Source organism: Odocoileus virginianus, chromosome 7, assembly GCF_023699985.2.
Source record: "Odocoileus virginianus isolate 20LAN1187 ecotype Illinois chromosome 7, Ovbor_1.2, whole genome shotgun sequence".
NCBI classification, from domain to species: Eukaryota; Metazoa; Chordata; class Mammalia; order Artiodactyla; family Cervidae; genus Odocoileus; species Odocoileus virginianus.
Window position 1 is genome coordinate 5569534 of NC_069680.1, and position 23928 is coordinate 5593461.

The 23928-nt window shown below is 46.8% G+C and overlaps 1 protein-coding gene across 3 annotated transcripts in view; it reads right to left on the bottom strand.

Moving 5' to 3' along the window:
• FBXW4 (F-box and WD repeat domain containing 4) overlaps positions 1 to 23928 on the bottom strand; it is an 81862-nt gene that overhangs the window by 1353 nt on the left and 56581 nt on the right. For 2 of the 3 annotated variants that reach the window (XM_020897811.2, XM_070470060.1), the window contains exons 6-7: positions 10147 to 10212; positions 215 to 355 (exon numbers count right to left, since the gene is read on the bottom strand). In XM_020897811.2, coding sequence (XP_020753470.1) covers positions 215 to 355; positions 10147 to 10212 — 207 coding nt within the window. The remainder of the gene's footprint in view (positions 1 to 214; positions 356 to 10146; positions 10213 to 23928) is intronic. The other variant, XM_070470058.1, reaches the window with a different exon arrangement.

The window sequence follows — 23928 nt, forward strand, 5'->3', positions numbered from 1 at the left end:
AGCACCCTGCTGGCTCCCAAGGCTCTTATTGGGGCCTGGTGGCTACAGTCTCCTGGGCCACGGGAGCAGGGCTGCCGAGGTGGAGAGTCTTAAGCTTGCTCTGACCTTGCCGGCTGCTCTCCCAGCCCCTGCTATGGGGTCTCTGTCCCTCTCCTTGGGGCGCCAGGATGGGGGCAGGCTTCCCACCACCTGTTGTCCTGCCCTGCACACTCACCGGGTACTGGCTCGGAGGTCCCAGTAGCGAACATACGTGTCGTAGCCACAGGACAGGAGCGTGGACGGGGACTCGTACATGACGTCCAGCACCCCAGCCCCTGGGGGAAAGTCACTGCCCAGGTGCGTCATCAGCTGCCCACTGGGAAGAGAGGCGGGGCAGGGGATGAGAGGTTGTCCTGCCTTGGCCCACACACATGCTTTTAACCTTCAAGTGGCATCAGTCCCTGGGCTCCTTCCTGAGGCAGAATTAAGACCCTCGTAGGAAGGGGGCCAAAGGAGGAGATGCCCTGGACTTCCAGCCCTCTCCCCTGTTCCCAGCCCCTGCCCCTCCCCCCCAGCTGAGGCCTCAGTCAGCCACCAGCCTCTCCATCACACCTGCATGCTGGCTACCCGCCACCCAGCCACTCCTCTCTCGGGACGATGAATGGGCCTTGCCGAAGGGGTCGGCCCCCCTCACACACACACACATTTGGTTACTTTATACGCCTTGATCCTGCAGGTCATGCAGTTCTGAGCTGCCTGAGTCCAATGCCTTAATTCCTGCCTGTAATCTGGGGCTCAAACCTCATTGGGGATAAAGACCACACAGAGGGAGAAGGGGAGTCCCAGGAGATGTTAAAACAAGCAAACACCTTTGTGTCTGGGGAGAGAAATCGCTGAGAAAGCAGCTTAGCAGGCTGGTCCCTGGTGTTCCTGGCCCGGCTGGCCCCCGGCCTGGGGCTAGCACGCCTCTGTGATCACAGCCCCCAGCCTGCTGGGCTCCAGCCTGCCCCCTCGCCCCTCCCGGTGGCCGAGAGCAGATTACCGAGAAGAACAATTTCTTTGTGACTGTGTAATTCCCTCCGTGACCGCGGCAGTGGGCAGACCCCTCGCCCTGATGCCAGACCCCTAGCAACCACCTAGGGGGGCCTCCTGGCCCTAGCAACTACCCCTCAACATCAAGTATACCCGCTAATCCCTGTGGCTATGGGATGGGTAGAAGCGGTGAGTTTCTTCAGAATGAGGGGAATAAAGAAGGGGGCATGCTCCAGGCCCAACCCCTCAGCTTCACTCAGGACATGCTGGGCTCTCCTGCATGGCGTGACAGGAAAAAATGGGCCATGGACACTACACAGGGACACCCAAGTAAGAGGCCCTGGCATGGGGTGGGGAAGACTTTGTGGTCTCACCAGCCCAGCCTTGGCCAACTAGGTTGCACCAAAGCGGCCACGAGCCACGTGCGTGAATGTGGGCCTTAACTCTGGTCCTTCCTCCTCACAGACCCAAACCCTCAACCTCCCTTCTCCTCAGTGGAGCCGCTACCTTCCCTGAAGGAGGAAAGGAGGCGGCCGCAGGTTCTTTTCTGCCCAACTCTGCCTTTCCCTGTGAGCACTGGGTGGTGAGGGGACCCCCAGCAAGCAGCACTATTGCTGTCCAGTCAGGGCAGGGTGGGGGTAGGCCCTAAGTTGGCACTTCTGCCCCCAGCCTCCTTCCCAGGGAAGTGCTCTTCCTTTCTGTGTGCTGAGGGCTCAGATAGAAAGTCTTCTTCCCATGTCAGCATCTCATAGAGATCACTGACCTCAGTGCCCAAGCAGGCCCACCAGCCATGATTCCACTCCTGGGCAGGTCAGAGGGGTTGGGGTCATATTCTTTCTGTCTCTTGTTGTCCACTGGGTCTGGGCTGTTTTGCTCCACAGTTCTCCCTCCCAGATTTGGGGGCCCTGCCCCCTCCATTAGTGAGGCCTTCAGGAATGACTGAGGAGCTCTCCCCTTTAATCTATAGAAGTAATTTCATGTTTGTCTGTTTGAAACAGAAGATGAAAGGCAGTGGAGATTGGGGGGCGTGAAGCCCAGCATGGCTCTACCTGCCCACCCCTGGTCCCAGGGTTCGGAATGAAGGAGAGCCAGGCACCTGTGGACAGGAGGTCGGCAGCAGAATGACCACACCCATGCCAAGTTGCCAACCTGGGCCCTGCCCAGGCAGGGTGGCATCTCAGCCACCACTGGAAAGTGTCTTGCCAGCCTGTGCAATAAGAAACACATAACCCTACCCTCTGCTGCTGCTGCTGCTAAGTTGCTTCAGTCGTGTCCAACTCTGTGTGACCCCATAGACGGCAGCCCACCAAGCTCCTCCGTCCCTGGGATTCTCCAGGCAAGAGTACTGGAGTGGGTTGCCAGTTCCTTCTCCAATCCATGCGTGCATGCTAAGTCACTTCAGTCACGTCCAACTCTGCCCCATGGATAGCAGCCCACCGGGCTCCTCTGTCCACAGGATTCTCTAGGCAAGAATACTGGAGTGGAGACCCGAAGGCTGAGCGAGCACCATCCCCCGGAGACCAGGACAAGGCCCGAAAGCCCCTGTCTGCCGGCCTCCCTGAGGAGTCTCTGCTACACTAGTTCTCTGACTCCCTGAAATGGCCACACACACTTTAAATGGGCCAATAAAAAGATACGGTTTCTTTTGCCTCTGGGCCTGGGACCCTCCAGGCTCTGTTGTGCAGTACCCGTGAGGTTAAGTTCAGAGCATAAACTGACACACCAGGCTCTGGGAAATGGCCCTGTCTCTTCAAATAGCAGCTCAGCGGTGCCATAGAAGCCCTGCTGGGGCTTTGATTTGGGAAAACAAACAGAAATGGCACCATGGGCCCTTCGTGGCCCCCACCACAGGACCAATTTAACTAGAAAACTCTAGCTCAACCGCTCTGATGGAGGAAGCAAGATGAACACCACAATAGCCCCAAACTTTGGGGGGAAGGGGGACAAAACAAGCTGTCTGTCTCCTGGGCCCCTCCTCCCGGGCTCCTTTTCTTACTGCAAGTGTGTTCTTGTAAAAACGATTAGATTGCAATTTGTATAACGTGGTGACCCCCAAATTCAGACGTTTCACCCCTTTTCTCTGGAAAGAATGTTAAGAATGCCTCTCGGCCTCTCACTGTGGGGGGTGTGAGGGAGGGGTGCAGAGCCTTGGCTGTCGCACAACTTGTGTGGGAAAGGGGCTGCCGCTTAGAGCCTCAGGCCAAGACAGGAGCAAGGGCCAGGTCTGCACTATAGACACCAGACAAAAAGTCCCTTCCCTTCCCGCTCCTGCGCACAAAGCCGGGGCTGCCAGGAGCCACTGAGGGCTGGGGGGCCTCCACCCAGCCTCCTCCTAGCCTGACTCCAGCAATTCTCTCTCGACCCAGGGAAAGATAAAGACAGATGGGGCCGCCCCTGTGAGCCTGATGAATGAGACACAGGCCGGGGAGGGCTGTCTGAAAGAGACCTGTTCCCCAGGCTGGGCTGTGTGCAGCTTCCCAGAGGAGCCCTGAAGTACCTGGGCAGGAAAAACAGCAGAGCGTGGCTGGATCCCAGACTTTGAGGTGGCGGGGCTCAGGTGAGGGCCCTACCTATCCTGCTGCCCAGGCAGCTCCACTGAAGCTGGAGGGAAGAGGGACCACAGGAACTTCCTGACAGGGAGGAGGAAATTTAAATAAGGTACTAATAGCGCCCGCCCCCCCCCCATCTTTGTCGGGATAGCTACTGGAAATGGTTACTAGCCTTGAAGACCAGCTACCCTGTCCGGGAGAGGCCCTCAGCGCCAGGCCAGAGCTGGGCACAGGGAGGCGGGCTCTGGAAGCCCCTCTGCCCCAGGCTGGTTCCTGCAGGCCAGGGAAGCCAGGTGCCCTGCTTCAGTCCCTCTGTGTTCCCCCTCATCCCGCCTCTGCGCGCCTCCCTGGTGGCCCATACAAAGTCCTCCTGTGCTGACCACCCTGAGGTAGGATACCCAGGCTCTACTGCCTCACCCACACACGTAAGAATGCCCGTGGCCCCCCACACCATTTCCAGCCACTCTTAACACACTGGGTTCCTGATGCTGCTCCTTGGAGGTTCAGATCAGTTCAGTTCATTTAGTTATGTCCGACTCTTTGCGACCCCATGGACTGCAGCACGCCAGGCCTCCCTGTCCATCGCCAACTGCCGGAATTTACTCAAACTCATGTCCATTGAGTCAGTGATGCCATCCAACCATCTCATCCTCTCTTGTTCCCTTCTCCTGCCTTCTTCAGTCTTTCCCAGCATCAGGGTCTTTTCCAATGAGTCACTTTTTCGCATCAGGTGGCCAAAGTATTGGAGTTTAAGCTTCAGCATCAACCCTTCCAATGAATATTCAGGACTTGTCTCTTTTAGGATGGACTGGGTGGGTCTCTTTGCAGTCCAAGGGATTCTCAAGAGTCTCCTCCAATACCACAGCTCAAAAGCATCAATTCTTCGGTGCTCAGCTTTCTTTATAGTCCAACTCTCACTTCCATACACGACTACTGGAAAAACTATAACTTTGACTAGATGGAACAAAGGTCCTTGGAGGTTCTGTGGATGTTAATTCCTGCATCTATTTGGGTGTGAGGATACACCACCCAGCATGTGCAACCACAAAAATAAAACAATGGCTTCTGAAAAGAAGGAAGAGTGACAGTCTACCTTCTTACATCTTCACTTCCCCTGAAGGTGTAATATAAGCTGGGCCTAACATGATCACTGAGAAAACAGGATGGTGTGCCCTCCTTTCTTGCCACCCTCTCCTTCCTTTTCTTCCTTTCTTTGATCAATAGTCATTTACTAAGCACCTTCTGTACACAAGTCATTGTGCCTAATGGAGACTGCAGGGAGACGTGAGCTGAGGCTTGGACAGGGAGGGACATGGTCCCTTCCTCCATGGAGGGAAAGAAGTCTCATCTACCCGACTGACAATACAAGGGGTGGCTTGGTTGGTACCAGAAGAGAGATAGTAAAAACTGAGTTTACTAAGGGGACAGATAAAAGGACATTTCTGCAGTGAGTGACCGGCAGGGACAAAAGATGGGAGATGGAACAGGTGAAGGATCAACAACTGCAGAGGTGCAGGGCAGGGCCACCTTCTTTGGCTAGATGTGTGGGTATATGAAGGGAATAAGCTGACCACCACGGGCCTCCAGGTGCTCACTGCTGGAGGCGTGAGGGGCGGGAGTGGCTGTCCTTGTCCAGCCCTCTGGTGAGGAGGGTGAGAGACTTGAGGAGGCAACCTCAGTTCTGTAACCGAGGTCCCAGATAGAACCATGGAGACCAGGAGAAGCCCACTAAGGCTTCGCCTGCCCCAGCCCTGTCCAGTGAGCGGGAAGGGCCCTTTCCAAGCACAGGCCCCTCACATGCATGTGTGTGCGCGTGCACAGCTCCAGCACCCGCCTGCGCACACGTGTTCAGACACAATGGCTCAAAGGCCAGGCAGCCGGGCAGCCCACTTTGTACTGCTAACAAGAGGACCGTAATTACAGGAAGGGGCAGCCGGGCAGATAAAAGGATACAAAATTTCAACATCTGTTGCCATAAAGGGATAAGGAGAAGTGAAACGCAAAGTATCAGTTTGGTGTCAGCAGGCAGAGAGCCAATTTCAAAGAGTTCAGGGGGACAGAGGGGACAAGAAAGAAAAAGGAAAGGGGTGGGGGAAGAAAGAAAGAAAGAGAAAGAAATTACAGGGTTCCTTAAAGAGGTAAAGAAAAAAGAAAATGAAAAAAGCTGTCAGTAATACTTTCAAAGGAGAAGGCACATACTTAAAGAGGGGCAATTCCCATAATCACCCTGACTGAGGACCAGGCCCCCTGCCCCAGGTGGAGGGTCAGGGGCAGAGACAAAGCCACACCTGGGTGGGATGGGCACCAACGGTGCCCTCAGAGTGGCCCAGCCTGCAGTCAGGACCCCAGTTTTTTCTGCAGACAGAAAGGGGTGTAGCCGGGCACCCTTCGTCATTCCAGTGCTGTAGGATGCCGTGATGTGTATCTCCCATGTTCAGTCCAGGGTTCCAAAATAAGTTCCAGGCCACATGGTGGCCAACAGGGTGGCCCTATGAATGCTCTAAGGGTCACCATCTCGAGCCACAGGGGTGAGGATCAGGGAGTGCCTCGTGGTAGAGGTCTATTCATGCTAAAGAATGAGCAGGATTTCAGTAGGCAGAGAGGGGGTATTTCAGGCACAGGGGTCAGGTAGTAGAGCAAAAGCCCAACAGAAAAATATATGGTGTCTATCAGAATATGTGAGAAGCTTCTCTGCCCCTGCCTCTGTTGAGAAAGAGGAAATTTCGGGGCTTTGGGATGGAAATGGAGGAGTCATGGGGCACCAGGGATGATGCTGGCCAGAAGGGGAAGGGGAGATGAGGTGGGATTATGCAGGGGCGTGAGTCATACACATACAGGGCAGAGCACTACCTAGCCGAGGACCCAAACTCTCAATACCCTAGGAGGAGCCAAGTCACCAAAACCCACCCCTCCTTTCTTCCTTGCCCAGCAGTCCCTGGCTGGCTTGGAGCTACAGCTGGCCCCCTGGGAAATCTCCAGAGCTGAGTGAGACCACAGGCCTCTCCATCCTGGTGCCCACGTCCCCACTGCCTTATCTCAGGGCAAGGATAGATCCAGTTCAAACACACCTTGGTAAGAGCAGAGCCAGGGGAAGATCTGTGTGTGATGTCAGGCCAGTCAGATGTCAGGCCAGTCAGAACCCCCACCCACCCACAGGGTCTTCAGCAGCAGGAGGTGTGCCCCACACAGACACCACCATTCCTGGGGCAGAGCCAAGGGCCCTGAGCAAATGCAGACAGAGAACACTAGATGGGCCTTCATTCCTCCAGATCCAAGGTCAGAAACAGGATGGCAGTTCCGCAGGGCCTAACTAGGGATACCTCAGTGGTGGGTGAGTGGCAGGGCCAAGATAGAGCCCTTGGGGGCCAGAGATGGCCTGAACACCATCAACCCTTGGAAACAGGAACACTCTAGCACATCCAAACTGGGGGAAGGACTCTTATCTTTCTTCCCATCTGGTTTACACAGATTAGAAATCCCCTGCTGCTGGGCCCAGCCCATGGTCCACAGCTCTGAGAGAGAGGCAGAAGAAGAGTGGGGGACAGCCAAGCTCCCTGCCATCTGGGCAATGTCTTGGTGCCCATGGCTGCTCTCAGGCCAGTGTACTCCAGCTAGCACCTTGCTTCCTCGCACCCCCCAGAGGGAGAACAGAGGTTCTAGGAATCTTGAGGCACAGAGGGCTTGAGGGAGCCATGATGACCTTGAAAGAGGTCCTCAGACACTGAAAAGCAGCCTAGGCTGCCTAAGGACCCATACCTGAGACACAGACGGACGAGGGCGCACTGGTGCCCAGCAGGTGCCTACACCTCTGAGGTGTGTCCCAGCCCCCACCACCACCCCGAGGGCAGCCTCTGGAGGGGCCATGCTCTGAGCAAAACTGCCCTTCAGTGCTCCTCCCCCCAGGCTGAGCACACACATAAAAGAGAAAATCCCGGCCCTCCTCAGGTTTCAGCGGTGACAGGTTAAAAGCAAAGAATCCACCCAGCACTGAGCACCGCCCCGCCAGTGAGTCCTGCCTGCGATGCTGCTCCACCTTCCAGATTGGCCTGTCAGTCAGGCTTTGGCGTTATTGAAAGATCAAACTCTGTCCTGCCTGTTCATTACCTTAATCCTATTTTCTACATGGCTTTATTATCTGCTTGGGCTTCTTTGGGAAAGACAGCTACAGACAGTTGTCCTGTCCATCCGTTTCCTCCCACCAAAAGTGGATGCCTCCATCAGGGCATCTTCCCCCTCAGTCCCTGCACCACTGGTCCTCAAGCTTCCCTGAGGACAGAAGAGGTGTTTAAGTGAGGCCTGGCTCCTCGGTGGTGAGGAGAGGAGTCTGTGAGCCAGAGAGCAGGCAGGTGAAGCCAAGCAATGCCCAGGGCAGCCTTGCCTCAGGCTGGTCAGAGGGTGCAGTGGCTATTTGTTCTCTGGCTCCAGTGAGAACTGAGGCCATAGCTGTCTTGTTTTTTTTTTTTTTTTGTAAAGGCTTTGCTCCAATTGCCATGAAGCTGAGAATACTGGTTGCCAAGTGCATCAGACATAACAAAATAGAAACCCAAAAAATCAAAAGACTTTTTTTGTAGATCTCTCATAGACACCAAAAATTTTTTGTTGCTTAAGCATTAACCGTCAAACAATAACATTATATACAACTTTCCCATTTACATATCAGTATCACCCATTTATTACAAAACACTATACACTTCTCCCGCAGGTGGATTCCCACTCAGTTCTCATCTACAGTCCTCAGCTGTCTTGTACTCATTGTCACTTGGGTCCTTTCTGGATTCTATAAAGGCCAGTGTTTAGTGTTAGTGAGGTCTAGAGGTTTCACAAGAGAATGCTGTTGAAGGAGCTGGTGCCTTAGAACTCCATTCTGACCGCTAATCTGCCCCAACATACCCCAACCAAGGCAACCACAGGCAGAAGAGGCCATTCAAAGGTTACTCAGCCTTCAAGATACAGCTGGACCACAGTGGGGTGGTGCACACCCTCACTGCCACAGCTTGTCTGCCATCCCAGGCCTGGGTCAGTATTGACGCCAAGCATACCCAACAATGTGACTTAAATAAAACTGACTTTCAGCAGAAATGCCTATCTCTGTGACCTCATCAGTGAAAAAGCAAACTATCTAATTAGAAATAGGCAAACATGAGCAGACATTTCACCAAAGAGAATATATAGAAGGCAAATAAGCACATGAAAAGATGTTCAACATCATTAGCTACTAGGGAAATTTGAATCAAAACCACAAATAACACATCCATTAAAATAAATAAGAAATAGTGACACTATCAGATGCTGTTGAAAATGTGCAGAAACTAGATCTCTCAGACACTGGAGTCAGAATATAAAGTGGTAAGATACTGAAAATAGACTGGCAAGTAAAAAAAACTAAGCACACACTTACCAAATGACCCAGCAATTGTATTCCCAGGTAGTAATTCAAAAAAACTGAGAATGTGTGCCCACACAAAAGCCTATACATAAATGTCTCAATAGCCTGATCCTCAACAGTCAAAAAACAGAACCGCCCAGTTGTTCTTCAATGGGTGAATGCTGATTGATGGGGAAAGAAACTTTGGTATATCCATACCAGAGAATACTACTGAGCAAGAAGGAAGAAAGCACTACTGACACACGCAACAACTTCTGTGACTCTCAAGGGAATTATGCAGCATAAAGGAAAAAACCTCCAAAGATTACATATTACATATATACTACATATATTAGTTCATTTATATAATACCTTCAAAATAACAAAATCATAGAGATGAAGAACACCTAAGTGGTTGCCAGGGGTTAGGAGCAAGAAGGTGGGGCGGAGGATGGGTGCAGCTATAAATGTGTACAGGAAGGGTCTTTGTGCTGATGGAACAGCACAGTTCTGTATCTTTATTGTGGCAGTAGTTACATGATTCTACACATGGGATAAAACTGCAAAGAAATTTATACACACAAAATAAGTATAATCAGATAAAGGTCTGCGGACTGTACCAATTGTACCTACCAACTTGCTAGGTTTGATATTATGTAAGATGTTACACAGGTACCTTGCCTTCCTACTTTTGTAACTTCCTATTAATCTATAATTATGTCAAATGAAAAGTTAAAAAAAAACACAGAATAGCAGGTAATCAGATGGGAATATGTCAAGCCTGCCAAGGCAGAGAACTGTAAATAAAACCTGGGTGTATTTTAACTGTTCTGTATTGTTCTTCTTAAGGATCTGTGGGCACTTCCAAAATTAATTTATTTTAGAAAAATCATCTCTGAGACAGATAAAATTTTTTATAGCCACATAGTCAGGCACTCCTTAGAGAAGAAGTTTCATAAATCCAAATCATTATCATAAGTTCTACATGAAATTATGTACCTATTATAAATTACTTCAACAGTTTCCATAAGCTAACCATTGATCCTATGTGAGAAGGTGACACAGTGGAGCCTGTCGGGTTGTGGGGCAGGGTCCTTCCAACCTCCTCCTGGACCACTCGGGCAACTGAAATGGGCTGGCTTGGGCAGCTCTTTCCTTGGCCTCCCAGCTGCTCCAGCCCCACCCACCCTGGAAGCCATGGTGGGCTCAGGAATCTCTTACCTGTTGAGGTCCCAGATTCTTAAGGGTGAGAAGTGCCCACAACAAGCCGTCCCTGTCACAAAGGAGCTGTCAAACAGAAGAAGAGCAGAGTCAGGTCTGGCCTGTCAGAACTTGTGGTGGAAATGGCTACACAATTGGAAGTGCTGTGCTCATTCTCCAGGGGACCATGGGGTTAAGCCAGGATGAGAGAAGCAGCCAGGAGAGCCATCAGAGAAGTTGTGGGAAACCATATGGAATCAGAGTGAGGGTTGTAACCTCCCAGAGCTGCTTGGCCAGAGGACCCACGGGTTCAATGGCATCTGAGTTTGCTGCTCAGACCTGGTTGGGTGGTCTCTGCCCACCATAAGAATGGATCTCTAGATGTGCAACTGAAGTCAAGGGAAAGCAAGCCTGTTGGTCTTCAGTTGTATGAACACCAACTTCACGATGCCACACTACAGTAATGGTCTCCCTATGACAGGTTGTCGGGCACTGGAAGCTGATGCCCTGGTCAGAGGTGAAGGAGGCTGGGCAGCTTTACTGAAGGTTTTAAGAGCTGGGGAATATGGTAACATGATACAAGCACAGGACAGGTATAAAGGCACCAAAGTGAGAAAAGGCAAATGATGAAAGGTAGGTAATGACATGAAAAGGTGAGGGTGGGAAAACAGGGAACGTGAGGGCCTAGGCAGTCAGGACTGCTGTGGGAGTGAGATGAAAGTCAGAGTTTAGAGGACAATGACAGACACTGCCAAGAGGCAAGAGAGAAGGAACACTCTGACCATATTGCCCATATTTAAGAGCCTCTCTTAAACCCCTAAAAAGTTCAACATATATAATCTGCAGTTTTTATTTTAAGTGGAGGCCCAAACCCAATGAGAAGAATCCATTCAATGAGCCAGGCTGGCCACAGTACTAGGACTAGAACTTGAACCCATGTGCCAGACCACTCCTTTGTCAGAGGATTTGGAGGGTGTTGGGAGGGGGAGCCTGCAGGAACCCTGGACTTGAAAATCTAAACTGGAACAAGAGAGCTGAAAGCAGTTATGTCACTCAGGAGCCCTGGGGCAGGGAAGGGCCATGTCCCTACATGTCTGGGCTTGGGGGAGGAACTGGACATATTAATGACATGTTAGCACTGTGGGGCAGCAGCCTATCGGTCCTGGCCCTGCCCAGCACCTGTGGCTCTCTGATCCCAAGCATGTCAGTGGGGAGATGGATTTCCACAGTTGGGGCTCTGAGAAGCTGATGGCTTTGGCTTAGTGGGGGGTTGGCCTGCTAGTTGCTGATAGAGGAGATGTTAGGGCAGGCACTGGGCAAGCCACTGATTTACAATCAAAATTGCAGGGCAGGGATTTGTGTTTCAACCCTGGGCAGACAAAAAGGCCACATAAACCACCCTGGAGCATCCATGCCTGAAATCAAGACTTCTCTAGGGACATGATCAGTCTTCGCAGCCTCCTATCAACCCATAGGCACGCCAGTAGCCACTAAACTAGAATGGTATTTTAAAACAGTTACTCTGTCATGCTCCAAGTGACACCCAGCCTGGTACGCAGCCACTGGACACTGAAGCCCCAAACTACAAAGCCAGGAGGTATTATCCTCACTTCCCTCTCCCACCAACATTTTTCTCTTGAGGGTAATCCAGTAATAAGTGGTAAAGTTAATTACCTTGGGTTGGAAACATAATAGCCCTTAGAAATCATTCATGCAGGCAATGGGGCTCTCCAGACTTTTGAGAAGTAGGGAGCCAGGTGAGGGGCACCAGCATAGACACACAGACTCTTTAAGGAGGACTGCGGCAGGCCTCTGACTGGCTACAGGCCTCAATTAGCATCAAGGTAAGTCAATGGAGAAAGAGGGCAGGCACCTCCACAGCTCTGACTTCCCAGAAGGGATGGGAACCCCTGCCCCTGGATTCCTGTCCTCTATTCCTACCCACCTACCCCTGACCCTCACCCTCTGCCTCCAGGAGGAATACCTCTCACCTTCATGCCCATAAGGACCTTTCTTAATTGCCTGGATATAACATCTGTGAACATTTCTTTCCAAAAGCTGCCCTTTTCCCTTGCTTAACCATGTAAAGCAGGAAGGAGGTAAAGAGGGAGAGTAGAGAGTCCCTCTGGCATTTACGAGGGCCTAAGAATTTAATCAAATTTAACACTCAGTCAAAACAAAACAAAAACAACCACGTAAGCAGCAGTTAAACAGATTTGGAGCCAGGTCCTGCTTGGAACGTTCACCAAGACTCACATCCAAACTATGGGGACTGTCAGCCCAAGGGACAGGGACGGCCAGCCCTACTCAACAGGCAGAAGCAGGATCTGCTGGCTGCTCAGTAGCCTGACAGGCCTTCCTCTTAAGTCCTGCCACACCCTGATCTCGCCTGCATGAGACAAATGGCATTTGAGGGGCTATCTTCTCATCTTCCTTTTGAGATCATGGACTGTCTGGTGGCTCTTGTGTATTCTAGTGCCCAGCACAGTGTCTGGTACCAAAGAGATGCCCAAAACAAATCTATAGACTTCAACTGAAAGGGCCTTCCAGAGTTCACAGCCAACACAGCAGAGGAAGCTAGTCATAGCAGCTGTGAAGGGGGTCCCTCTGCTTCTTAGAGGATTAATCCCAAATCTCCAAGCTCAGACCTGAATAACACATGACACAGTGTTGGTACAGTGAAGTTGTACAGTGAAGCACAACCAGATAACAGATGAGAAGAAAGGAGCATGACAAGGCTATATATTGTCACTCTGTTTATTAAATTATATGCAGAGTACGTAATGCAAAATGCTGGGGTGGATGACTTACAAGCTGGAATCAAGATTGCCTGCAAAAATACCAACAACCTCAGATATGCAGATGATACCATTCTAATGACAGAAAGTGAAGAGGAACTAAAGAGCCTCTTGATGAGGGTAAAAGAGGACAGTGAAAAAGCTGGCTTAAAACTCAACATTCAAAAAACTAAGTTCATGGCATCTGGTCCCACCAATTCATAACAAATAGATGGAGAAAAAGTGGAAGCAGTGACAGATTTTATTTTCTTGGACTCCAAAATCACTGCAGACAGTGACTGTAGCCATGAAATTAGAAGATGCTTGCTCCTTGGGAGGAAAGTTATGATCAACATAATAGACAGCATATTAAACATATAGACAGCATATTAAAAAGCAAAGACATCACTTTGCCAACAAAGGTCCATATAGTCAAAGCTGTGGTTCTTCCAGTAGTCATGTATGGATTTAAGAGTTGGACCATAAAGAAGGCTGAGTGCCAAAGAATTGATGCCTTTGAATTGTGGTGTTGGAGAAAACTCTTGAGAGTTCCTTGGACTGCAAGGAGATCAAACCAGTCAATCTTAAAGGATATCAATCCTGAATATTCATTGGAAGGACTGATTCTGAAGCTGAAGCTCCAATACTTTGGCCACCTGATGTGAAGAGCTGACTCAATGGAAAAGACCCTAATGCTGGGAAAGATTGAAAGCAAAAGGAGAAGAGGCCGGCAGAGGATGACAGGTTAGATAGCATCACCAACTCAATGGACACAAATCTAAGCAAACTCCAGGAGACAGTGAAGGACAGGGAAGCCTGGCATGCTACAGTCCATGGGGTCACAAAGAGGCAGATACGACTTAGCAACTGAACAATAACAATAACCAGCAATACCTAAAAATGTCAGCACACACATGCTCTTACACAAATGAATACACTCTCTCACCCTGAGGGTCTAAAAGTCATTCTGACTCCACAAACTTCTCTTTTTGGACCAGAAAGTCCTAACCAGAAGCTAGCCTCTACAATTTCTCATCCAATTTCTCACCCACTCTACAAAGTCTTACCCTGCCCAGATGCCCAAACTACCTTACTGGCCTCCTGGTCCCAACTTAGGAAAACCTGGCCTCACAGAGATCATCCATAGGCCCAAGAAGAAGACATAAGAGCCCTCATGTCAAAGAGACCAAGAGAATTGGGAGTTCTGGTAGTCAAGTTGAGGAATAGAAAATAACAAAGACACAGAACAGAGGAGAGCAAAATATGAAGAAAAATCAGTCAGGTGTGGGCAGGGTGAAAAGAAGGTATATTTATGCTGCCTCTGCCTTAGTTTGGACCCTCTTAACCACACTAGGAAGTGACTGAGCACTTGCTGTGTGCTAGAATCCACAAACAAATGTCTCCAAAGCACTACTCTGTCTACTCCCTCATGTCTGACAGACGAGGACACTGAGACACAGAAGTAACAGACTTGATCTTGCTCACACATGGAGTAACCAGTGGGACTAGAATTTGAACCCAGTTAGTCTTAATTCCAGAGCCCAAGTGATTTTACACCCTGTGTCCTGTAAGTTCTTTCCGCAGCACCTAGTATAATGCCTGCCACATACTGAAAACTCAAATGCTTACTGAATGAACGAATGGACAAGTGAACAAATGACTCCGCCTGGGAGAAGAAAGGAGTGATGGAGGGGCTCTGAGGAGGGGCAGCAGAAGGGCGTGCTCGGCAGCTGTGCCCCGTGGCTGGCCTGGAGCTGCCCAGCTGGCCCAGGCCCCAGCCGCCTCTGAGCTGGGCTGACACACTTTGGCAAGGGAGGCCACCAGAGCTGTCACATCATTCACCAACATGCCCATCAAGTGTATTCAGTTCTCTTCAACCCGCATTGGCATTTTAATTACTGTTGGGTAAACTAATTTGTACAAATGAAGGCTGGGCTGCCTAATAGAATATGCAAGCTCTCTGACCTCTGACAGGCACTGACACGAGATACAAAGGCCGCCGAGGAAGGCTTTTTATCTGAGCCTTATTACTCTCTATTACTCCAATTAGTCAGGCTCCAGTGCTCCTAATTGGAGGAAAAATTGCAATTAAATCAATTTTTGATGGGCTGCAAGTGGGCTCCCGAACCGCCCTGCTTGTGAAACACTGATATTATAGCAGCAAAGGTCACAGGCTTCATCGGCACCTGGGCGCCCCCCAATTTCCCTTGGCCCCCTCCTAAAACGCCGCAAGGAAACCCCTGCCCCTCCATCAGCTCGGACAGCAAGGGTGGGAAGAAGAGAGTCATTAGAACATGTCAGGTCTCATTGCTGCTGCCGCCATCTGCTAACCTGCGCCATGGACATCATTATAGCGGCTAAGTCCCAAAGCATGAATGCAGTGCGAAGGTCACACAAACTCACTGGGTGAGGCTAGGCCAGGAGCAGAAGTGCAGTGACAGCACTGTCAGGGAGGGACCAGCGGAGTGGGAACAGGAGGTCAAGAGGAGTCAGGAAGAGGAGAGACACAGTCCTGGGCAGGTGAAGGATAAGGCAGCCAGTTCCCAAGATGCAGTTAACAGGCCACCCCAGGCCACCCAAGGGGAAGGGAAATAGATGTATTTGGGAGGGAACAAAAAAGAGAGCAGAAGAAATCTTGTTCTCATCAGCAAACGTCCGCCTTGCAGTAGGGATATGTACACCTGAATGCTCTCCATAGACCAGAAGGCTGAGTGTCCCATCAGTGACGGGGTCAGAAGCACAATGTGGGGCCTACCAACTATAGCAATGCCTGCCTATCAAGGCTGGGGAGGGAGTGCCCAAAACTAAAGCTTAACCACAGAGGAGAAGGTAAACACAACTTCTTTCACCAAACTAAAGGATAACAAGACCAAGATGCCTCTCTGAAACTTGAATGAGTAAAGTTTAAGGCAAATAAAAAGAAGGTCCATTTCACATAGCATCTGGCATACCATTACCTCAAAGAGATGGTGCAGACAGAAAACAAAATTTCAAAAGAAGGTTAGCCAACTTCATGGGTGATTGAGCCAAAATGGATTAACAGGGAAAGAAGGATGTGCCTTGTCTTTAAGGGGTCAAGACCAAAAATATGTTGAATAAATGCTGGTCTATCTACTTAATGGAATATTAAACAGACGTTTAAAATGATATTCCCAAAGATTATAGACAAGATATTTTATAAGAAAAAAAAGTAGGGTACAAGCAGCATTAATGGAACTATTTTAAAACAGCTTGAGTGGGGAAGGTAAACACAACTTTGTTGATCAAACTAAAGAATAATAAAACCAATTATTTTTAATTACAAAAGAGGCAAGCATACACAATGGGAGAAAGGTCAGTCTCTTCAATACAGTGCTGAGAAAATTGGACAGCCACTTGCAAAAGAATGAAACAACTATCTTATATTGTACACAAAAATTAACTCAAAATGGATCAAAGACTTGAATGTAAGACCTGAAACCATAAAACTCCTAAAAGAAAACATAGTAGTAAGCACCTTGACACCACTCCTGGCAATGATTTTTTGTATCTGACTCCAAAACAAAAGCAACAAAGGCAAAAATAAACAAGTGGGAGCACATCAAGCTAAGAGGCTTCTGCAAAGCAAAGGAAATCATCAACAAGATGAAAAGGCAACCTACTGAATGGGAGAAAGTGTTTGCAAAGCATATATCCAATAAGGGGCTAATATCCAAAATATATAAAGAACTCACACAACTCAACTGCAGAAAGCCAAACAATCTGATTAGAAAATGGGCAGAGGACCTGAATAGACATTTTTCCAAAGAAGACATAGAGATAGCTAGCAGGCACATACATGAAAAGATTCTAAACATTGCTAATCATCAGGGAAAATGCAAATCCAAAACCACAATGAGATATTACCTCACATCTGTTAGAATGGCTGTCGTCAAAAAGACAAGAGACAGCCACTGCTGGAGAGGGTGTGAAGAAAAGGGAACCCTCGTGCACTGTTGGTGGGAATGTAAATTGGTACAGCCACTATGGAAAACAATGTGAAGTTTCCTCAAAAAAGTGAAAAACAGAACTACCATTTGTTGTTCAGTTGCTAAGTCATTGACTCTGCAACCCCATGGACTGTAGCATGCCAGACCTCCCTGTCCCTCACTATTTCCCAGAGTTTGTCCAAGTTCATGTCCATTGAACTGGTGATGCCACCCAACCATCTCATCCTCTGCCTCCCTCTTCTCCTTTTGCCTTCAATCTTTCCCAGTGTCAGAGTCTTTTCCAATGAGGCGCCTGTGGCCAAAGTATTTGCATTAGGTGGCAAAAGTATTGGAGCTTCAGCTTCAGCATCAGTCCTTTCACTGAATAGTCAGGGTTGGTTTCCTTTAGGATTGACTGGTTTGATCTCCTTGCAGTCCAAGGGACTCTCAAGAGTCTTCTCCAACACCATAATTTGAAAGCATCAATTCTTTGGCATTTAGCCTTCTTACGGTCCAACCCTCACATCTGTACATGACTACTGGAAAGACTATAGCTTTGACTATATGGACCTTTGTTAGCAAAGTGATGTCTTTGCTTTTTAATATGCTGTCTAGGTTTGCCATAGCTTTCCTTCCAAGAAACAAATGTCTTCTGATTTAATGGCTGCAGTCACCATCCGCAGTGATTTTAGAGCCCAAAAAGAGAAAATCTGTCACTGCTTCTACTTTCTTCCCTTCTATTTGCCATGAAGTGATGGGACCAGATGCCATGATCTTCATTTTTTAAATGTTGAGTTTTAAGCCAGCTTTCACTGTCCTCTTTCACCCTCATCAAGAGGCTCTTTAGTTCCTCTTCACTTTCTGCCATTAGAGTGTTATCATCTGCATATCTGAGGTGGTTGATCTTTTTCCTGGCAATCTTGATTCCAGCTTATGAGTCATCCACCCCAGCATTTTGCATGATGTACTCTACATATAATTTAAATAAACAGGGTGACAATATACAGGCCTATCATACTCCTTTCCCAATTTTGAACCAGTCAGTTGTTCTGTGTAAGGTTCTAACTGTTGCTTCTTGACCCGCATACAGGTTTCTCAGGAGACAGGTAAGATGGTCTGGTATTCCCATCTCTTTAAGAATTTTCCACAGTTTGTTGTGATTTACACAGTGAAAGGCTTTTATGTAGTCAATGAAACAGAAGTAGAAATGTTTCTGGAATTTCCTTGCTTTCTCTATGATCCAATGTATGTTGGCAATTTGATCTCTGGTTCCTCTGCCTTTTCTAAACCCAGCTTGTACATCTGGAATTTCTCAATTCAAGTACTGCTGAAGCCTAGCTTGAAGGAAGAACTACCATATGATCAAGTAATTCCACTTCTGAGTATTTGTTTTTTAAAAATAATAATAATAATAATAATTTGAAAAGATATATGCACCCCCATGCCCACTGGAGCTTTATTTAAAATAGCCAAGATATGGAAGCAACCTAAGTGTGCACTGGTGGATGAACGGATAAAAAGATGTGGTGCACATATATACAATAGAATACCACTCAGTCATAAAACAGCATGGACTCTTACCATCTGGGGCTTCCCTGGTGGTTCAGACAGTAAAGAATCTGCCTGCAATGCAAGAGACCCAGGTTTGATCCCTGGATTGGGAAGATCCCCTGGGATCGGGAAGAGGGCATGGCAGCTTACTCTAGTATTCTTGCCTGGAGAATACCATGGGCAGAGGAGCCTGAGAGGTTAGAGTCCATAGGGTCCCAAAGAGTCAGACACGACTGAGCAACTAACATCCACTTGCCATCTGGGATATAGACAGGCCTTAAGGCATTAAGCTAAGTGACATAAGTAAGACAGAGAAAGACTAATACTGTATCATTTCACTTATATGTGCAATATAAGAATGAACGAAATGAATCAAAACAAAACAAATGAAAAACCAAGTTCACAGATACAAAGAACAGCCTGGTAGTTGCCAAAGGGGAGGAGGTAGGGGACAGGAGAAACGGAACGAGGGAGTCAAAAGGTACAAACTTCCAGCTATAAAATAAATAAATTATGAGGATGTAATATACAGCATGGTGGCTACAGTTAATAATACTGTGTGGCATACCTGAAAGTTGCTAAGAGAGTAAATCTTAGAAGTTCTCATCAGGAAAAAAATGATTGTTAACTATGTAAGGTGATGCACAATAACTTATCATTTTTGCACTGCATTCTAATATCAAATCATTATGTTGTATATGTGAAACTAATATAATGTTATACTTCAACTTTTAAAAAAACAGCCTATGAATAGAAAAGGAGGAGTGGAATGAAACTCACTAAAATGCTTCAAGTGACTGCATATAGGCAACAGAGTAATTAGCAATTCTTTCTTCTTTTAAATTTAATTTTATAAATCTTCTTTAATGAGTATGTGCTACTTTTTAAAGGGAAAAGTATATTATTTACATCTTATAAGAGAAAACACAACATAACCAAACATTCCTGCCCACTGACTCATGGCCAAAAACAAGTGGACCCAATAATGAGCTGCCTGCTGAAACAGGTGTCCGCAGTCGTGGCCCTGGCACACCTTGGGCTGAAGCTGTGGAACTGATCAGTAGCCCAAGGTTAGGACAAAAAACCCCAGGTCAGCAGGGAGGGGCTCCACTAGCCTCTTTCTCCCAACTCAGCACTGGCCAGTAGAGAGCAAGACTGGTCCTGACTCCCACAGTGGGCAGAGGCCTGGAACACCTGTCCCAGTCAGTGTCTATCTGCCTGCCTGTCTTGTGTGTCTCTCCTCTCTCTCTCACACACACATACCTCAGGCCCCTCTCAGCCCATGCGCATCTGGATAGGATGGTGCAAATAAGCCACCTAGGGCAGGTTCTGCAAAGTGTCCAGGGGCTGTGGCTCCCCAGGCTCACCCTCCTGATAAAGACTCTAACAACAGCAACAGAGCAGGTTTTCTGCTTTCCCACAGAGGAAATTCCTCTATGGAAACACATAATGCTCATTTTCCATTTTAACTAGTGGTAAAAGGGCAGCCTGGCCAAGGATATAAGACCCTGGCCCAGGCTAAACAAGAGGAGGCTTGAGGTATAGCGGCTGCTCTTCCCAAATGCATCAATTCCACTCAGGAAACAGAAACTTACAAACTTGAGCAATGGAAGGGCAGAATTAACAGAAAAAATGAACTACATCAAAAACAAAGACTCACAGTACAATGGAATAACATACATTCAATCTACTGAATTTATTAACAAGACACATTGGAGACGTTTCTACACTCTGTTTTCCATCTGTACGGCCTCTAAACACAAGCTTCGTCCACACCCAAGAAGAAATGGCACTAAAGGAAAAACTGACCAGGTCAGACTTCCTGAGAAATGATGAATATTGATCCACAAAACTATGTACCTAACAAGAGGCATGGAAAAAGAAGAAATACATATGGTGGAAACTAAAACTGTCTACCTAGAAAATTCAAAAGACTCAACTAAAAGTACTGCAACCAATTTCAGAGTAGGATGAGGTGGACGGCACACTATGTAAGACAATGGAAAGGAGAGTGGGGGACTTCCCTTGTGGTCCAGTGGCTGAGACTCTACAACTCCACTGCAGGAGGCTGGGTTCCATCCTTGGTCAGGGAACTAGATCCCACATGCCACAGCTAAGAGTTCACATGCTGCAACTAAAGATCTCGCATGCCACACAACAAAGACTGAAGATCTCATGTGCCGCAACTGAGATGCAATACAGCCAAATAAATAAATATTAAAGAGAGAGAGAGAGAGAGAGAGAGAGAGAGAGAAAGGAGTGTGGGCTCAGGACTGCTGGCTCTCCCACCTAGTAACCATGTGATCTTGGATGAGCAATTACCTCGGCTCCAAAGCCCAGTTTCTTTAACAATAAAACAGAAATATTAGGACTTACTGAGAAAATTATATGGGATAAGATGCTTAGAGCAATGTATGGCACACAGCAAATCCCCACAGATGTAAACTATTATGCACCAGCAATCACCAAACAAAATGAAATTAGAAATCCATTTGCAAAAAAGAATTAAGAAATTGTAAAATAGCCAAGAATAAATCTAACAAATAAAACGAAACAAAAAGAAAAAAAAATCCAAGACAGCCCCATATGAAAAAAACTCTACTGTATCCTTTACTAATGGACACAGGATTGCTGAGTAAGTGGAGAAGTACATCATGTTCCTGGAGAAGTCTCCAACTGTCAGTTCTCCCATCATCAGTCCATAAATTCAATACAGTCCCATCCAAACAAGATTTTTTACTTAATCAGTTGATTTGAAAATCCATATGGAAGAGAAAACTTATACAAGAAGAGCTAAGAAATATTTTTACAAGAACAATGAGAAACCAATCACTTAACTAGATATCAATGCTAGAATAGACAACTAGATCAATGAATCAGAATAAAGAATCCAGAGTCATACCCATATATTTGTAGGGAATCAGCAGATCCTAAATGTGGCATTTAAAGACAGTGGGTGAAGGATGAACTAATCAATAAATGGTAGAGAAACCACAGGACATGCATTTGGCAAAAATAAAATTAGAGCCCTAACTCACAGCAGACATCAATTCCAGATGGATTGAGGACATAAACATTTTTAAAAACTACACAAAAACCCATAAACATGTTAGAAGAAAATATAGGAAAATAGTTTTACAATCTCAAAGTAGTGAAGGCATTCATAAGACAAAACTCTGAAGCCACAGGGCAGAGATGACAGAACTAATCTCCAAATTACAAAAAACCGTACACAACAGCAGACACTGTAAACAACAGGCTGAAAGGAATTACCAAATATATGTAGTAGTCAAAAGATTAATACCCAGAAAATATAAAGATATTCTATAAACCACAGAGGGAAAAGGACAGATGAATGAGGACAAATTTTCAGTAAGTAATATATAGCAAAAAAATATACCTGCCAAAAAAATACATGAAGTAATGTTAACCTTCCTAGTAATCAAAGAATGCAAATCAGAAAACAATGAAAAATAGCTACAAATACCTATAGCATTTACCACACACCAGGTACTATATAATTAATTCATTTAACCCTCAAAACATTCTTACAGGGCCTTCCCTGGGGGTCCAGTGGTTAAGACTCCAGGCTTCCACTGCAGGGGGCATGGGTTCCCCGCTAGGGGAACAAAGATCCAGCATGCCATGCAGGGTGGCAAAAAAACCCAACAAACTCACATTCCTACATTTTTGGTGATATTTTTCTAGATATGATAATGGTATTATAATCACATTTTAAAACCATCACTATCTTTTAGACTATCCACTGAAATATTTACTTATATGCCTGACATTTACTACAGAATAATATTGGAGGGCAAAGTGTGTGAGCAATATTGATGAAGCAAAATTGGCCAAGAACTGATTAATTATTCTACTTTTGTATATTTTGAAATTTTCCATAAGAACAAAAAATTTAAGTCACTATGAAGTATGTACTACCATTATCATCCCCCTTTCATAGATGAAGAAATTAAGGAATAGAGAGGTTAAGTAACTCACCAAGTCACACAGCTATCAGGTGGGAAGACTTGAGATTTGACCTTAGCCAGTTGGGCTCCAGAGTCCAGTTCTTAATCACTATTCTATATTCACTACCAGAATTGGATATCATTTTTTACCCTCCAGAGAAACAACAAAAAAATTTTTAATGTGATATTATCCAGTACTGATAAGAGGAAATATATATATGTATATTGTTTGTTGGTATGTAATCTGATACAGTCCAAGCGGAGGGCAATTAGGCAGCATTCAAAAACTTTTAAATGTACTTACCCCTCAATACAGCAACTTTATTCCTAAGTACCTTCCTTAGAAAAATATCTTACTATATGCACAAATAGGCAAGTACCCAGATGCTTCCTGAGGCACTACTTGTAATAGCAAACCACTGGAAATAACCTAAGTGTTCATCAATAGCAGGATGGCTAAGTAAACAACAGTGCATCCGTATTTTTCTGAATTAGAATGCAGCAGTAAAAAGAATGCGTTCTGATAGCAAAGGACCTCTGAGCCACATGGGTCCCAGAAGAAGAATTCAAGTTACAGAATACATGCATATTGTGAGCCTAAAACTAAGCAAAACCATGTATTTGTGTGTGTATATACATACACATACACATTCATGAAATTACACGATGTCTGATGTTTGCTTCAACTTAAAAGATCTGGAGTGACATCTACAGACTTCCTACAAAAAGGAGAAGAATGAGGGGAAGGGCCACAGGAAAAACAATTGGAACATATTTATATATTACTTATATAAAAAATAACATAGAATATGAGAGACTAAAAGGAGGATGGTAATAAGAATCTTCATTTTGAAGTTGCCTGAAAGGACTGCATATTGCTGGTGCCTGAGTTCAATGTGATTCTGAACCCCACACAAACCACACAGTCCCATGGCTCCTTCTTAAACCTGGCTGACGCCCTTTGACAGGGACCATTCACCTGGAGGGCTTCTGAGTGATTAAGGCCTGAAACAGTTGCCTATGAGAATTCCAGTTTCCTCTCTGCTCTCATATAATAGTATATACCCCCTAAACTTCTGTTTCACAAGCACTTTCGCTGTAGAGAGGTTAACAACCAGTTTCTTCAAGCAGGAGGGCTACTGTACTCTGCTGGGAGCCTATTAGGGGTCAAAGCCATGGCTTACTCCACCACAGTGCCCTGTACTTACTAGGTACTCAATGACTAATGGTGCTAACGCTAGCTAAGCACAGAATTATTTCTAGCTTCAAAACAAATCCACTTTTTCCTCTTTCCTTTAGGCAGTCCATTTGTCACCATGGTAGTGGTCAGGCCCAAGGACTGGGTCACCAGGCTGCTAACGTCTTCTGGGCTTGGGTGGCCCACATGGTCTGGGGATTCCTGGGGTGACTGAGGCCAAACAAGCTCTGCTGTTTTTTCAGGTTTCCTGATGAACATAAGTAGCTGGCATTTGAGTAGGGGGATGAGATGGAAGGAAGACAAGAACCACTAAAACCAGCTGTGTCTCACAGAGAGGAAAACAGAGCTCAACTGGCACA